At 32.9% G+C, this 17,298-nt stretch overlaps 1 protein-coding gene across 2 annotated transcripts; it reads left to right on the forward strand.

The window, feature by feature from the left end:
* On the forward strand, positions 1-15,022 carry LOC130636284 (neprilysin-4-like). 2 transcript variants are annotated; one of them, XM_057445951.1, is made up of 14 exons: positions 1-46; positions 6,629-7,318; positions 8,888-9,076; positions 9,184-9,258; positions 9,920-10,053; positions 10,845-11,070; positions 11,223-11,399; positions 11,600-11,762; positions 12,005-12,124; positions 13,310-13,446; positions 14,179-14,244; positions 14,348-14,443; positions 14,523-14,599; positions 14,720-15,022. In XM_057445951.1, the coding sequence occupies exons 2-14, from the start codon at positions 6,671-6,673 to the stop codon at positions 14,817-14,819; spliced, it is 2,208 nt and encodes a 735-aa protein (XP_057301934.1). In that variant the 5' UTR covers positions 1-46; positions 6,629-6,670; the 3' UTR covers positions 14,820-15,022. The 2 variants fall into 2 exon arrangements, with proteins under 2 accessions (XP_057301934.1, XP_057301935.1); XM_057445952.1 differs by lacking the exon at positions 1-46 and adding an exon at positions 2,476-2,606.
* The last annotated feature ends 2,276 nt before the right edge of the window (positions 15,023-17,298 follow it).

Below are 17,298 nucleotides of genomic sequence, written 5' to 3' on the forward strand. Positions count from 1 at the left end.
TGATAAGGTTAGCAGTTTTTACATTTGTGGTGATATCATCTAAGAAGTAGGTTGGTTTTTGTTTAGGAATTTAAGTATATTGTTGCCAAAAATTGAATACATATGCGCACATACACAAAGGTTGAGTTCATGTTTTTATAATTTGGATAATAATAGTGTGTTTGCTTTGCTTTGATTTTTAAGTTGTTTACTTCGTCTATTGTAGCAAGAATTGCTACATAGCGAGACATCGTCTGCAGTTATGAAAACGTGTAAGTTAGCCTAAACTAAGGTGAATAAGCCTAACATTTAGCTGGGTGTCTATCTTGTTGTTTTACCATTTATTTCAAGATCTATTTTTACACCTTTCCAGAATTTCATAAATTATAATAATTATGGCGTCATTCAAAATTTTATAACGGTTCTGTGCTCTTCAAATAAGGATATTGAGATAGAATATTTAATTATCATGACAGAAATAAAGTTTCTAGAGAGATATAATATTCTGGTCGAATTTTATTTAGATTTGAAGAAAATAATTCTTTTAAAAACAGGCTATTCTTAGAAAGTTCGGCTATTTGAAGGGTTTGACCGTAACCAGAAATATTTACAAAATTAGGTATTTGTTCTACCTTTTGCTAAGGAAATTAGGGATAAGAATTAATTTTTGGAATCGTCCTCTTTAATTGAGTCAATAATTAGGAAAATTCGGGAAAGGTCTCTTGCATATCCTTTTTACTCGTTGTGATCTTTTAGCTGCTCTGTAAATTTCTGCTAATTGTCCCTTTGTATTGCATTCCTGATAAATGAATTTTGTATAAGGACACACGCTAGCACGGCAATCTGTATTTCCTCATCGATAACATGAAATGTTTTCTGCGATGGAGTACTTGGTTAATCTTTTAAACCACTTTTGTGTCCAGTTTTTCAAGAAAGAGTTTCGTTCGACATAATTAAACTCTGTGTGTGTGCTTTATCAAACGAAGTAGCTTTTTGGATAGCCCTATGCAAATCCCATTTCCTTTTAGATAATGAACGTTTTTTATGCTTTAACTCTGTTTACCACACACCAATTTGTCTCTATAAAATGATTTAGGAACGTTCCGAAATCACAGTGCTCAGACAATTTTCGAAGGGTAAATATTAAAAGTGATCTCTTCTTGTTGTCTTTGATAAAACTTGTACCGTTCAGCTATGACGATATATTTCGGATTTAAGTGTTTATTTACTGTATCAATCAACTCTATATAGTAGAATTGGATTAAGGATTTTTTGTGTCAATAATTTTATAATAAACTGTTCGTCTTTGAGCCTATAATTGTCAAAAATACTGCGGCTTTTTTCGTTTTATCATGAATGTCATTTACTACGAAGTATTGTTTTATTCTTTCGGCATATTCTAGCCAATCATTTACTTAGGAATCAAAGCGTTGCCATGATACCAATACTTACTTATCCTTTATTTGGAATAATAAAATAATTATAATTAACTTTTTATCACTGACAAAACTCTCGTCGCCAGTGCTTAAAAATCTCTGTGGACTCTTTTAATCATTTTCCAACATATTATTTAAATGGGTGGGAGGGATTTAGCCCAGCCCCCGATGTTATAGGGCCTGACGTTTTTTAACTAGGCAGCCGTGCATAACCCAATCTGGAGTTTTAATATAAAGTAAAATTGGTGAGTATAACACAACGAGAGAATAATTTGGCTAGGGATAAAGTAAATTTTGGTACAAACCTAATTCGTCCTCACAGAGGATATGTCAAATTACGAACGATTATTGTTAACAACTAAGCAGTTAGGTATTCGAGTCATAAAATTTATCACATATAGTGGTGTATTTTTATCACGTGACGAATCCAGAGCTACTATCCAGGTTTATAATAAAGCCTAGTTCCCACCAAATGCGTTTATTATTAAACATATGTTTGTTACTTCCTTATATCCATTGTCAGCTCTTTCATAGACACAGCTCAGACAGTGACCTTTCTACTAATATTCTTATTTTAGATTTCACCACGTATTATTATTTTCCTTTTTATGTCACTGTCGTTTTTTCAACTCGTGCAATGCTCTCGTAAAAGTCACTCTCACTTGGTGCATTGGCGGTAAAAAAAAAAATCTTAAATGTAGAATAAACTCGTGTTAAACGCATGATTTTAATATCAAAACTTTTTGATATTAAACGCATGCATAAACATATGTTTATTGCATGTAAAATCGTCATGCGTTCATTTTTAGCTTTCCCAGCTATCAACTTTATCTTTTAAAATAGCATATGTTTATCAATACACGCATTGGTGGAAACCAGGCTTTAAGAGCTCTGGGGATGAGAACCGCCATTTTGTTGATTAGATAAATAAAAAGAACTGTGAAATCAACAGACAGGGGTAGCTAAGTATAAACAATGAAATAAATCTTAGTTATGCAGCATAAGTGGAAGGGTAATTAATTTCATTTAATTAAAAATTTATATTTCTTGTTGATAGGAGTGTTTTATACGACAACATCAATGCTCCCTTAGCTTTATTAAAGGGTTTATTATACAATGATAAGCTAGTTTCAGTTGTGAAACTGGGAAGGTTAAACTCGCACACATGATTTAACTGGTATGAGAAAGAAGGTATGAAACCAAAAATATTTGCTGCTCTTTTGATACGACACATTATGGTAAAGTTAAGTTGGTATAGTAATAACATCGTTTCGAGGGCTATTTGGGATTAATAAGCTTGAGCTTGATTTAAAAATTGCTCGAACGTGGTGAACCTAATTCACAAATGATACAAGAGCTCATTAACGCAAAATAGCACGAGAAATGTTACAGAGAATGTTACAGTCGACTCCCTCTAATTTGAATCTCTATAATTCGAACAAGTGCCCAGTTACTGTCAATTTTCTTAAGAAACTCTTATAAAAAACTTTCTACAATTCAAATTTCTCTAATTCGAACTTTTCTATAATTCGAATAGTTTTTCAGTCCCTTCAGCACGAATTCTGCCCTAATTCAAATTTTAGAGTGTAAACAGGGCTTTAACAAATTCAATTTGTCGACCTGAGAAAAGCACTTGGTGATGCAACTCGTATTGTCTCCAATGTGAAATATTCAAATATTCAACAGTTTTTCAAATAGGGTTTCTTTTTTGTGTAAACTATGAAAATAAGGATTGAATGAAACTTGAATAGTGTTTTTTTGATTTTTAAATAACGTATAGATAGAATATTAAATTATTATGACAAAACTGAAGTTTTTAGAGCAATATAATATTGTGGTTGGATTTTATTTAGATTTGAAGAAAATAATTATTTTGAAAACGAGGCTATTCTTGAAAAGCTCGGCTATATGAAGGGTTTGAGCGTAACTTTCAGCTCGGAATTGAGGCACTTAACGAACAGAAATATTTACGAAATTAGGTATTTTGTTCCACCTTTTGCTAAGGAACTTAGGGATACAAATCATTTTTAGTATCGACCTCTCTAATTGAATTTGACATAATTAGGAAATTCGGGAAAAGTCTATTACAACCCGGTCTATTTCAAATTTGAAATATACTGATTAGAGATTTAAAATTGACCACGTTATCACCGGAGCGGTTTCACTGTCGTAATTTTTAGTCCTATAATAAAAACTTTAACCGTATTGAACATGGCCACGGTGCAGCGCTTGTGCTGTCCGTATATTGTTAAAATATGAAAACGTTGCTTTAACGTACAAATGTACATACAGTATGGATAGGACAGTAAAAATATTCTTTGTTTATGTACAAGAAAGTTTCAAACGACATTGAGCATAAAAGGCTGCTTTTAGATCCAAATGAGTATCTTCTTTTTCTCGCTATTTTCCACGAAAAATCGCCTTATACTTTATTCACTTTGTTTTATTGTGTAAAAAATGCTTGTACTTTACGCAAGGGCTACCAATACTTTTAATTACAATAGTTTTAATTACGGCTCCTTTATTCCACAACAAATAACGTTACTGGAACATAATATATGTAATTACGCAAAACTCCTGTAACAGGCTATAAATATATTCTAATCTATCTAAATGGTTAAACTTAATACTCTCAGCGATGGAGAGGACGTTCGGCGAAATAAAAAAGTAACTTTTCAAAAATCTGGATTTAAACAGGTAAATAAAAGGTAAAGGTAAAAAAATGAAGATTTTAGGTTATGATTTTAACACTATAGGGATTTCTCCTTAAAAGTAATTTGTGTCCGATTTTATGACGTTTGATAATTTGTTAACAATGAAAGTTTCTGTCTGCAATTTTTTCTTCATACTGTTTTTTTTGTCCGCGAAAGTGCATGCATATTGCATTATTTTTTATCATCTGTAAAAGTACAAATTTTTCAAATATTTTGGCTTTCACGAAAACTTTTTAAAATTATTATGAATAAAGATAAGTTTTCCTTTTTGGTGATTTGCCCCTATTCGTAAAATCATGTCTCGCAAAATTTACAAAAAATAAATTCTGCAACAAGAGGAGAATGTATTTTTCCAATATGATATGTTTGTTTGATAAATACTTTACTTTACCGTAAAAAATATATAGATAAAAATAAAAACATTTTCATGTCATCAGTTCTCTTTATGAAAAGATTCAAACTGTAATTTTTTATAAAATACATTCTGTTTGCAAACATTAATTTTGTATTTTCTCAAGGCATCCCAATCACAAAAATTGTGACGTCGGATATTGACAATTAAGATAAGCAGTGTGTTTGTAATGACAAATGCTTTTTTTTGATTTAGCTTGCAACGTACATGCTCTTTCTTTTGCAACCTAGCACTGCTTCGCCAAAGTGATATTATATGAATCGAGTCAGCCCACCTATTCAACTCATCCTGCGTTAAAAAAAAGAGCCAGCCTGCTTTAGCAAAGCTGACTCGCTTCATATGTCTGCCTGTATGATTAGTAGCCTCCCGGTTAAGCTCATGATTAAATATATAAGCTAATGATAAAAAACAGCAATATAATAAAGAAATAGTTAGCTAGTTAGTGTGCTAAATTTGTATGTGTTAGTTTCGCTTAGCCAGCTAGCTACAATCCAGGACTTAATTTATTGCAAAAAAGGGCCGAATTTCATAGTTCTTCCTAATAAAAAAGACAAAGGCATTACGAACTTGTCAATGATCGCACCGAATTTTAGCACCTTAGCGGGCCGTCGTGTGGATTGGTCCGAAATGCAGACACGGCTGAAACTGCCAGTAGCGCATTTTCGACGCTATTTACCTGGCCTACGCATCTCCCAAAGCGAAGCTTTTTGCAGCCTGCCGGCTGCAGAGTTTTGACAAGGCGATTCCATTTGGCCAGTTCGAGAAATAATCAACCTTTTCCAATAATATTATGTCCAAGATTGTAGTTATAGCTACGTAGGTGAGTTTCAAAATTACATAAACATTACAAAATTTAAACAAATTATTTGGATTTAAATTTCTTCCAGAATCTTTCCTCTGTCGCATCAGACTCGCCTTCTCAAACCGCACTAAATCATGAATCCAATCAAGTTTCCCACCAACAATAAGTAAAATTAAAAACGGCTAGTTTGCAAAGACAGCATCAGGTTATCGATTCACAAAAATGCCCCACATATGGCTATTTATAAATCTAAATAGCGTATTATTACACAAGATCAGTTGATTGGCCAGTGAAAAACCAGTCATTGATCGTTAAACGTTCGGCCAAGCTTTGGGAATTGAGCCAATCTTTGTTTGAGATGGTGCCCAGTCAGTCACGCGGAATGAAACAATTGACGTTATCACCCGTTTTCAAGTTATCTAGTGATTTAGTAACAGGCGATGACGTTATTTAACTAAAGAAGAAGGAAAGCTAAGTTCTTTAGCTAAGAAACTTTATTTTAACTAAATACTATAGGTCGATTAAAAATTTCAACTGAAGCTTGCAATTGATTTTCAAGTTCCTATGACACATATGACATTCAACTACTTGAAAGCTGCAATTTTTTATACTAATATGCCATAACAATAAAGATTTTTGAAAGCATATTTGTTTTAATTCCCTTTATGAACTGCTATTATAGAGAAATTTATGTTTGATATGCAAATTCTTAATTAAAATCAGCTTTTTTATTTTCTTTGTACTATCTCACTTGATAAGTAGTTCTTTTGTACTCCTGACAAAAAATAGATCGAGTTTTTTTACTTTTTGACTTTTGCAAGCCGACGTCCGTAATTGTGATGATACACAGTTTTTTTATCAGCAACAAAGACATTTGTTGATTATTAACCCTCTAATAGCCGCATATTTTGTATTAAACTTATAGATTATATAGAGGTATCTTTGGAAAGTATTTTTGTTTTATTATTCCTGTTTATCCCCTTTCCCAACACATACAGTACCAGTACTGTACCATTTAGTGTTTTGCAGTCTTACCATAGAATAAAATTTAATCTATTATTGCTTTTTGACTATTGCAGGAAGGAAATAAACGTTAAAGCAAAAGTCGTTTTGCTTAACACTTAGCATCGTCTTGTCACATTTTTCATGAGTTGTTTTGAACTTTTGTATTTTTTTGTACTATATACTTTTGTCCACACACACAATTAAAAGTATTAAAGTACGAAATAGCTCGTATGTGATTTGTTTATTACATACATTAACAAATATTCTTTTATAATCATAGTAATTATTGAAAAAGTGGTCGAGAATTTGGGTTGCTTAAAATATGGTTCCATACGTGAAATTTAACAATCCTCACGGCAGGAAAGGCGTTATTATCCGAATAGCAGTGGTTGCAGTTGTTTTTCTTACCATTGCGGTGGGTATATTTGTGTCAGTTTATTTACACCATGGCAAAGACGATGATCACAAAGAAAGAAATTACTGCAACACCACCATATGTAAACATGTGAGATCACATTTCCTATCAGCTCTTGATAAATCTGTAAATCCATGCGATGACTTCTACAAATACGCATGTGGTGGATGGTTGTCAAAAAATCCAATCCCAAATGGAAAATCAGAAATATCAACCATCACACAACTTCAGGAGAGACTCTACAAAATCGAGAAATCAATTTTTCAGAACAAGGAGAATGCACCGTTAGACAGCGAAGCAAAGAAAAATATGTTTCGATTATTTGAGAGTTGCATGGATGTAAACGGAAAGAATAAATTGGGTAGAACACCGATGGAAACATTATTAACAAAGTTAGGTGGATTCAAAACAGTTGCATACAGCACCTATGATTATCTAAAGACAAGCAAAATCAATACATTAGCAAAAAAAGTCTTTAGAGAAGCTAAAATTTCTCCATTGTTTGCATTTACTGTTGGTCCTGATTTGAAACATTCTACCAAAAACGTTATACAAGTAAGCAGATTGAATATTTACCACTTGCTTACAAACATCTTGCCGAATTGATCTAGCAGGGGTCTATGAATAAAATAATGTTAAAAGTGCCAGTCCCATGCACAAGACTAATCACTTTTATCGACTATATTTTACCAACATAGTCACCATTTTTTTACTACTTCTAAAATGGATAGAAAGCAAAATACATTACAAAGGAATTTAACCTGTTTCCTTTTTTGAATAACAATTTCAAATCAAAATTTAAACTGGAAATACCCAACCCTTGTATCCTACATTATTTTGAGTTTTTTTAGCAAGAATCGGTAAAAAGCCTTGATGGCAAAAAAATAAAATCGATCGATTAATATAGTTGGGGGAATAAATTGGTTGGTAAGGAAATATTATTCACTGAGACAAAATTTGGTGACTTCTTTCCAACTCTTTTACCGATAAGGTACGTTGATGCATTAAGAATGCCTTTTTTATTATGTCAAATATATATACAGTTGTTGTGATAAAAAAATGTTCATGACTTAAACAAGAGCTAGCAACTTTCACATGGTTAAAGAAATTATACTCAATGAAATAGTAATTATATACACTGCAGTTAAATTCTTGGGCAAACACTCTTAATCAAGAAATAATATCATATCTCTATTATAATAGCCGTATTCCGTCCGTCTGTCTCTACGCGGACCCCCCACTGAGTTAGAAAATGATGCTACGGAAACACGAATATTAAATGCGATATATTTTCATCCACTTTGTTGCGACGGGTAAATTTAAAGAACAGGCGAACTCGTGGATTTTTCCACGGGTTAACAACTAGTCTTCATAATAATAGCCATGTTTTGTTCAAAATGGCAGATGAATAAAACATTTGTGCAACGGACGCAGGAATTGATTTGGCGATGCCTGGGATTTTTACGACGAGTAAAAACGCCCGGATTATCTATGACGAGTAAGAACTATTGACCGAAATATGTACGACGAGCGAATACGTGGATTTTTCTCACATGTTAACGACTAGTTATTTACAAGAACACTTCTTTAAAGTAAACAGTGCGATAATGTAAGGTTCTAAATCCATTACGATTAAAAAATGTACATTCTTGTTGCATTTGTTCTTATAAAAATTATGTTACCGCAGCTTTTTTTGTTGGTAGAAACATTTGCAGCACTAAATGCACGCAAATATATGCAGTGAACACCCTGTTTTTTTGTGTCTAGTCCTCATCCCAGTAGCTATTATTCTTATTAGTCGATAAAGCCTGTGGAAAAATCAACTTCGGCCGGATTACATCCTGCCCTTTACCAAAAAAATATTTATGACGTAGGGTTCGTTACATATGTACGTTTGAAAGTCAGCCGCTAAATAGTTCAGGATTAGTCGTTTTTATCACGTAACATAAATAAAGTAAACACACGGTCTTCTTTCTGGCAAAACGGACAAACCTTTTTCAGCAACTTCAAAAAAAAAAAAAAAAAAGAATACATTCACTGGCATCATAGACAATTCGTATCATTATAAGAGATGAGTGAATTTTAGGTGCTCTATCTATGTAGTCTAAAATTTTATCTTTTTAGTTTGGAAATCCCAAGAGCGCATTCTTGAAAGAAGAAAATCTCAAAAAAGCAATATCAAAAACAGAAGTTCGGAGGCTGTATAAAGAGTTGATGCAAAAACTGGTGGAAGAATTCTCGGGTGGACTGGCATACATGGAAAGTAAAACAATTGCTTCAGACATTTATCAGTTTGAGCTGAGTCTTCAAGAGGTAAGTATGAATATTCTGGCTAAATATTCGGAATGATAATAATAATAGACTTTACAAAGAAGTGACTTAGTGGTAAAATTATATTTTTGAAATAATTAATTTTGTAGAAAATAAGCGAAACTAAATCATCTGCTTCATACTACGCGACAACTGTGGCATCACTGTCAACCTACATGTCAACTGTAAGTATACTAGAAAATTGGCCAGAATAAAGTGGATTTTACCACTAGCCTGGACCGCTTTCTTGAGGTGAAGTGTGTAATGCGCTTAATATTTTAAGTTTATATTCTCGATATTGCAGATTTTGTTTTTTCCATATTTCGTACCAACAATTTTTTAAGACTTATAGCTTGCTTTCAAGCTTTTTTTAGTATTGAGTTTTTGGGCGTAAAAAGGGCGTCAAAGGGCGCAGAAGGGCGCAGAAACGCCACAAAGTAAAAAAAAAAATTACACGATCATTCAGTGGTCAAATAAGCAGAATTGTATACGTTATTTCAAAGAAGGAGAAGAACTGTCGACAAAAAAAATGTTACTTTTCTACTTCAAATGGTTCTGTTTTGCACTGTAGCAATTTCTGTCAAAATGGGATACTACTTATAAAAATGTTGAAAAAAAAAATTAAATCCGTGATTGTGAATTATGATTTTTCGGAAATAGAATACATAATTGAAAAAAGAAAAAAATTAAAACCAATGTGCAAACCTCTAGAAGAAAATCTCATTTTTATAGTTAAGTGACTTAACTTATCATTTATTTATCTAGATACTAACTTGCTAAGATAACAATTTAATTTATTGAACAATTTAGGTAGGGTATTAACGTTACAGATATTATTCAACTTAGATTAGCTGGCTGGATTTCCTGAACTCCGCTTTTGAAGACACTGGTAAGAAAATTTCAGCACAAGAGAAAGTGGTTATAACGAATCGCGAATATTTCCGCCAGCTTGATAGCCTGTTTGAAGACACGTCTTACAAGTAAGAAATATTTCTTTTTGGAAAAATTTTGAAAAGTAACAAAAAGTTATTCAGGACATTCTGTGAAGTGAAAAGACAGACACTAATTCGTTTGTCTGGGTTTGTGAAGACAAAATGTATTTATCTAGAAAGGTGAAATATTTTTGAAATTTTTCATCCTCTTGGTTGCAGCCATACTGTTTCAGTATCCATTGTCAGGTAGTTTTTCGTCCTAAGAATTTTACACCCTCCACAAATTTTAATTTGCGCCGTGTGTAGTGCATACTTAAATAAACGAGGAGCTTGTGGAGACCCTATAATTTAGAAAACAAGACGAATAAGTTATAATGGCATTGGCGATAATCTTTTTGGTAGAAAAATAAAGAAGAACTTCGCAGTTTTAACACACTTTTCGTGTCGAATATAAATATCTTAAACGCGAAACACATGCGAGACAAATGCAGAACGAATACGAGGCGAATGCGAGAAGAATACGAATGTTCAGCACTTTTTTTCTCGAATTCTTACATCTTAAGTCACTATCTTTAAAAGTCTTCCAAATGCTCTGATACTGATTTGTTCAGCGAATCAAAACACCAAATTTTAAACACCTGCAAGAGCAGACCATAATTTTTTTTAACTTTAAATGTTGTGGCTTCATAGGCAAATTACAAACTATTAGTCACTTAGTAATGAAAGGTGTCTTTGACCTATCAATCTAGGTGTTCTGTATAGCTGATCCTACCATTAACGCTATAATATAATTGCTAAGTACCTAACATATTACAGTCTTTTGTAATCCCATATTATAGCACAATCCATAATTATATGCTGATAAAAGTTGTGATGCATTACTGGGATGCTTTACCCGATAATATTGTGAAGATATTTACAAAGCTAACGACAGCAATAAGTGGTCCAGTAAAACCTCTTCCTCAATGGCAAACATGCATATCAGTGACAGATAAGCATCTTGGATTAGCACTTGGAGCTGCGTTCGTCCAGAAAGTAAATTTCTCGAAAGAAAGTCACAATGAAGTGAGTTTTTAAAAATTTAATCTCCATATATACCTCGTTATTTTCTATGGATATGGTATATCAGAATGTAAAAGGAAAGGCAATTGCTTTATCAGAAAAATGAAAGCAATGCGTTCTGTGTATCCCTTCATTAAAATCCGTTTTCTACTTAGGCGAATAAAATGGTTGGTGATCTACGAAAAGCATTTAAAGAGATTCTACCATCACTTAACTGGCTTGACAGTTTAACAAGAGAAGCTGCTAGTGAAAAAATTGACGCAATTGTTCAACAAATCGGTTATCCTCCTTATATTTTGAATCCTAAAAAATTAGATGAAAAATACACTGGGGTAAGTATAGCCAAATCGGTACATCTTTTCCAAAATAGATAAACCATTCTCCCTGCAAGCTGATATGCAAAATGTATTCAACTAACGAACGATTCTGCAGGGAGGTATTCGCCATATCTATCAGGGAGGACCTAAACCGAAACAAATGTAATCGAAATGTTTAAAATTCCTTACTCCTCCTTTGGTGCTATTTCAATTAGTTGGTGATTAACGGTTCGAACTATTTTGACAACATCTTGTACTTAAATCATTACGCGGTAATCGGTGCATTAAAAAAGCATGGGGAACCCGTGAATCGAAATACTTGGCTTCAGACCCCAGCGACAATCAATGCATACTACAATCCTCGAAGTAATCATATAGGTGAGACGCGAAATAAATTTCTCATTCATTTTTATATTGGAAAAATCTTGTTTACAATCTTGTGAAGTTAATAAATGTACTGTCGAATTAGACGCTGTTCTCATTTATCTATTTTATAATACCCGTACACATCTGCCTGTCTGTCACGCAAAATGGTAACTGTAGTAGCGAGACACGAAATGCGGTAAATTAAGGACGGGCGAATTTCAATGTATTTTCTCTTTGCTATCATTTTTTTTCAGCATTTCCTGCTGCTATTCTTCAACCACCCTATTTCGAGACAGACTACCCGAAGGCAGTAAATTTTGGTTGCATAGGATCTGTTATTGGACATGAGATGACACATGGCTTTGATAACACAGGTGCACGCAACCTTGACTTTCTTGTTGATGAAAAAGGATTATTGAAGTAAACACTTGCAATGCTTTTGTGGCAACTGAAAACGTTGTTTTGTGAGCAACATGATTCTTGAAAATCGGAAATTCTTTGTCCTGCGAACTTCATAAAAAGAAAAATGTGAATACAAGTTTGATATAGATTGTCACATCAGCCTATCTGAGCAGCGAACACATTTATTTAGCCATCCAGAGTAGCTAGTTGTAGTGTATCACTTTGTAATCCCGTCGCACTTTCTAATCATTTCGCACTTTGTAATCCGTCGACCTTTCACACGTTGTAATCCAACCCACTCACACTTTTCAATACATTTAAAATGATGAGTATCAGATTTTTTTTATCAAACGAATGTAAATACTTTTTGTTCAAACATTTTTAACCTGTTGAAGTGTCAAATATTGGCTGTTTCGTGCCTATGAGGGAGAAGATTCTCTGTTTTAACTTTTAATATCACATTTTTCTCTGCAGGTAACACTTATCTGATATTCTTTTTTGGCACTGTGTTTTCTGTCCCATCTTTGTTTTTACATGTGTTGCACATCTGTTCTAAGCTTTCCAGTAGTTTCTTATGAATAACCCAAATAATGTAAATGTTACTTATCACAATTTCTTCTACGTGTTGTGTAAACTGAAAAGATGTATCACTGTAACTGTCATCTGTTTCCCTTTATTTAAGACCTTACTTAACAAAAACAATTGCATAAATATAGGAGAGGAGTATTTCTTCGCAAAAATATAGGGGATTACGAAGTGTGACAGGGCGAGATTACAAGGTGTGATACTAGGTTAATAAAAGAGCCATAGGCTTAGGATTACAAAGTGCGATAAAATTGGTTACAAAATGCGATAAAATTGGATTATATAGTGCGATGGGATTACAAATTACAACGGGATTACGGCATTTTTTCATGCAAACTATGTAAAAACCGGAAACTATGTGAAATATCTTTTATTTAACTATCAAAAACTTCAACCAGAATGTGAAATTTCGCTCTAGAATTAAAGTATAGTGGTAATAGTGGTATTTTAGAGGAATACAAAGCTGCCGGTAACGTCACAGAAAAAGTGCTGACATAAGCATAAATTTATTGCTGTCATTTTGTTTTTGAGATAGTTTGTTAATCTTTTCTCACTGTATGCATATTTCATAGGTCGCTGGTTTGACAAGTATGGTAACCTTCGTGAGAAAGACAATTCATGGTGGACGTCTTCTTCTGTTACGAATTTTGATGACAGAAGTAAATGTTTTATTAATCAATATTCTGCTGTAGAAGTAGCAGGTGATTATGTAAGTACATTTGATATCGCTTGTGTTTAGAATGGTTTGATGCAATGTTTGCAGAAAAACACATATAGCGCTAATTCCATAGATAATATTTTGAATTAAATATTTTTGCTGAAAAATAATTTGAATAATAAATTCCAAAAAAGCGCGCTTTTTCTTATTCGTTAAAAACAAAAAAAATTTCAGTAGAGGACAACCTGTGCGCCCCATTTTCTTAACTGTTGTCATCGAAAAGGAATTCAACGGGAAAATTCAGTAATACCATGCACGTGTCTATTGTCCACTATTGTCTATTTTATTCCCGCCTTTTAAATGATTAACAATTTGATGTTCTTTTTTCCCGTTTTAACGAAATAAACAAATTTTTTGTGACAAGAATGGCAATAAATTTTATGTTTTATTTTGTTTATTTTGTTCATTTTTTGTTTTATTTCTCTTTATTCAAGTTATTGCACTTTCTGAATCTTTCGCAGTAGACATTTCGCAGTAGTGAGCAAACGCAATCTTTTACGAATTGTTTTTTCATCATTGCCCTATCAACAATTTCTACGCATTATAATTGGACAAGAAATATTGTCGAACAGGCAAAAAAAAATAATTAGATAATACTAATGCGTGAGCTCAGAAATTTTTTTCTCGAACTTTTTTAGGAGAACGTTGCATGGAATTAGCCTGATATAAACAAATTCTTCTATATATTTATATATATCTGATAAATTATAAAATTATAACTAGATAAAGGGAAAACAAACACTTGGGGAAAACATCGCAGACAATGGAGGAATTCAAATTGCATACAAGGTAAGTAATGTATAATTTTTTAATGTTACTGACAGTTGCAGTATACTTCTTTCATTAGGTCTGTGAGGCCTGAAGGGAAACTATTAAATAAAAATATATTCAGGCATTTAAAGATTGGGAAAAGAAGCATGGGAAACAGCCATTGTTAAAAGATGTCGCAGACTCAAATGAAAAATTGTTTTTCATTTCATTTGCTCAGGTAAAGAAAGATTCTTAGCATTGCATCAGTGCCGCAAGTCACAATGTCCATTCATACCCAATTTCCCTTTTTTCTTTAGTTTTTCTGCTCAGCTAAAACAGATAAAGCACTTCAAAGTCAACTTAAAACTGATGTGCACAGTCCAAACATGGAAAGGTAAGAACTATCTTTTGTTAAAGAGTTTTATTGCCTGTTGGGTGAGTTGGTGAGTTGGTAAGTTGGTAAGTTGGTAAAATGTTGGAGCAATACTATCGCCATGTTTTTTGTAACTTATAGAGTTCGAGGAACATTGCAAAACAATCGGGACTTTGCAAATGCATTTAACTGTCCAGCTGGTAGCAAAATGAATCCCTACACAAAATGCAAGTTGTGGTAACGGTGGATCATGCAAGCCAAACGGGCTGAAGAAAATTTTATCGTAAATTTACGACATTTAATGTCACACGGATCGCCATAAACTAGATGGGTTTTATAATAATTTTGAGAGATAAGCAGTTAGATATATAGGTTTCTGAATTAGTATTTTAATACCATTTCAACATGTCAAAATACCTCATTAATAAATGTGATTCAAAGTTAGTATAATGTCCAGTTACATTTTGCGTTACATTTTTTCTCATTAAATTATAGGCAAATGGTTAATATTATAGCACTTTATTCTTTTTATTAAGCATTTATTAGACGGCCCTACATACTTTTAGCAGATAAATCTTTTGCTATTTACGAGAAACAAACTTCACGAAAAAAATCAAGAACTTTTCAGAACACGAAATACTAATTATGTATGTTAGTTTTCCAAGATCTTTTAATTTGTACATAAATCTTTTCAGTTTTGTTTACAATTCTCAAAATTTATTTAAAGGGAACGTAGAAAAATCGACTTGCAAAATTCAGTCTCTCGTAATTTGAAGTTCTAATAACGCGCATATGATGCATATATTTTTGCTATCGTTTTTGATAATTAGTTGTTTGTGAGTAAATTTGTGAGATGGTGTAGTAGTAGTGCATTCGACTAGTAATCATAAGGTTTCAGGTTCCAGACCCCACTCCGGTGAACTAAAAATGTAGTTTTGTCAGCCCATTTGGTACATCTACTGACCGCTAAAGGGATTGTGTAGCAAGCAAGAAAGTTAGAGCAATGCTATACGTATCTCTAGCGGTAATGTGACATAGTTACAATCGGAGGGGAGGAAGAGCCAGCCGTTAGGATGGAATCCCCAAGGACATTAAAACTTCCTGTTACTTACTTACTTATTAAATTTTCGTTAAACAAGTTTTTATTACCATGCTCCGAGTGGAAGGGAATTTATTTGTGAATTAAGAAAATTTTGCTCTATGGGACATGAACTTACTAAACCCCCGCTGGACATCATCCACAATATCTATCGTCTGAAAGCAGAATAACCATAATAAAACTAAACTCATATCTTTTGATATTATAATTTATTTGTTCAAATTTTGTTACCTTTCATAAAGCTCGTTACTTAGGTTCGCAAACAATTTAGATTAAATTGGATATTTTATAAAGTCGGTTTTAAAAAGACGCCCCAAAAACACCTTTAACTATATTAGGGACATACATTTGGGACGACGTATGGTCCTGCAAAGAATTGGAATTGGTTAACAGCATACTAGCTATGCCTGTGTTTGCTGTGCCAAAACATTCAACTCGAAGCATGAATGTAGATTTATTGTAGACACAATATTCTGCTTTGATGTGAAATAAAGGTACATTCTCTGATACCCAATCTTCTATTATAATAATACAGAGACTGTGTCTGTCCGTGACAGGGAAAGTGGATGTGTTCATTTTCCTTTGTTGTTGCCGAAAAAGTTATGTCTTATATGTTAAATTTTCTGACGTTACGGCGCGACATCACGAACACTACTTTAACGTCATCATCCTATATTATAAAGTAAGTTGGGTAAGTTTCCTAAATCTGGGTCCCCAGATCCGTTTCGGAATGGACGGATTGATGACGTCATCAAAAAACATTCAAACCTTAATATCTCTGCAACCGTTTCGCAAAAGTATATAATCCTATACATTTTCTTGATCAGCGTTTCAAGATCTATACGATGAAGGCAACAGGTACACAAATTTCTGAAAAAATAATTTTAAGGCTTTGAAAGGCTATTGCTGACGTCAGCAAAATTTTTAAACCACCATATCTTTTTAGGCGTACATCAAAAGCACATGATCATATACATTTTCGTGATCAGCAGTTTCAGCTCTACACAATAGAGGCAACGAGGAAATAAGCTTCTGAATTATTTTTTTCTGAATGTGTTGCTGACGTCATCAAAATTCAAATAACCCTTCTTTTTCATTTTTATCCTGCCTTAGTGGATTTTTCCACGGGCTTTATCGACTAGTATTTCAATAATGTTATACAAGTTATCTTATTTGTAAATTTATTGGGCCGAATAATACATTTAGCTGATGTTTTACGCCATCTTAGCAATCACTAAACTTGGTAGAGATCTGCCTATTGTAATCTATTTTAGTAACATTTAGATTGAATTTATAATCTGCCGGCAAAAAATAAACTTGATGGTCCATATTATTTGGCGAAACATTTCTATAAAATTTTTCACATGTTATTACTCTTGCAGTTGTTAGACGAGTTTAATAATCCATATACATAAACCTATTGTGTATCAATTCACTGTTGAAGGTACTGGAAATTTATATTTTTTATGAACGAAATTACCAACTGAATTCCCCAAAATGATACTGACTTATAAACCATAACGTAGCTTAGGAAATTATTTTTTTTAATACATAACTTGTTTTAAGACAATTAAACAAATTAAACGGAAAAGTTTTTAGGCATTTTCTCACATTCATTTGA

Source organism: Hydractinia symbiolongicarpus, chromosome 3 (assembly GCF_029227915.1).
Source record: "Hydractinia symbiolongicarpus strain clone_291-10 chromosome 3, HSymV2.1, whole genome shotgun sequence".
Lineage (NCBI taxonomy): Eukaryota > Metazoa > Cnidaria > Hydrozoa > Anthoathecata > Hydractiniidae > Hydractinia > Hydractinia symbiolongicarpus.

Excerpts from the sequence above, each read along its gene's own strand:
- LOC130636284 (XM_057445951.1), top strand. The coding sequence starts at position 6,671 with ATGGTTCCATACGTGAAATTTAACAATCCTCACGGCAGGAAAGGCGTT. Across the intron at positions 7,319-8,887 it reads CTACCAAAAACGTTATACAA|TTTGGAAATCCCAAGAGCGC; the intron begins GTAAGCAGATTG and ends TTATCTTTTTAG. Across the intron at positions 10,054-10,844 it reads TTTGAAGACACGTCTTACAA|CACAATCCATAATTATATGC; the intron begins GTAAGAAATATT and ends CCCATATTATAG.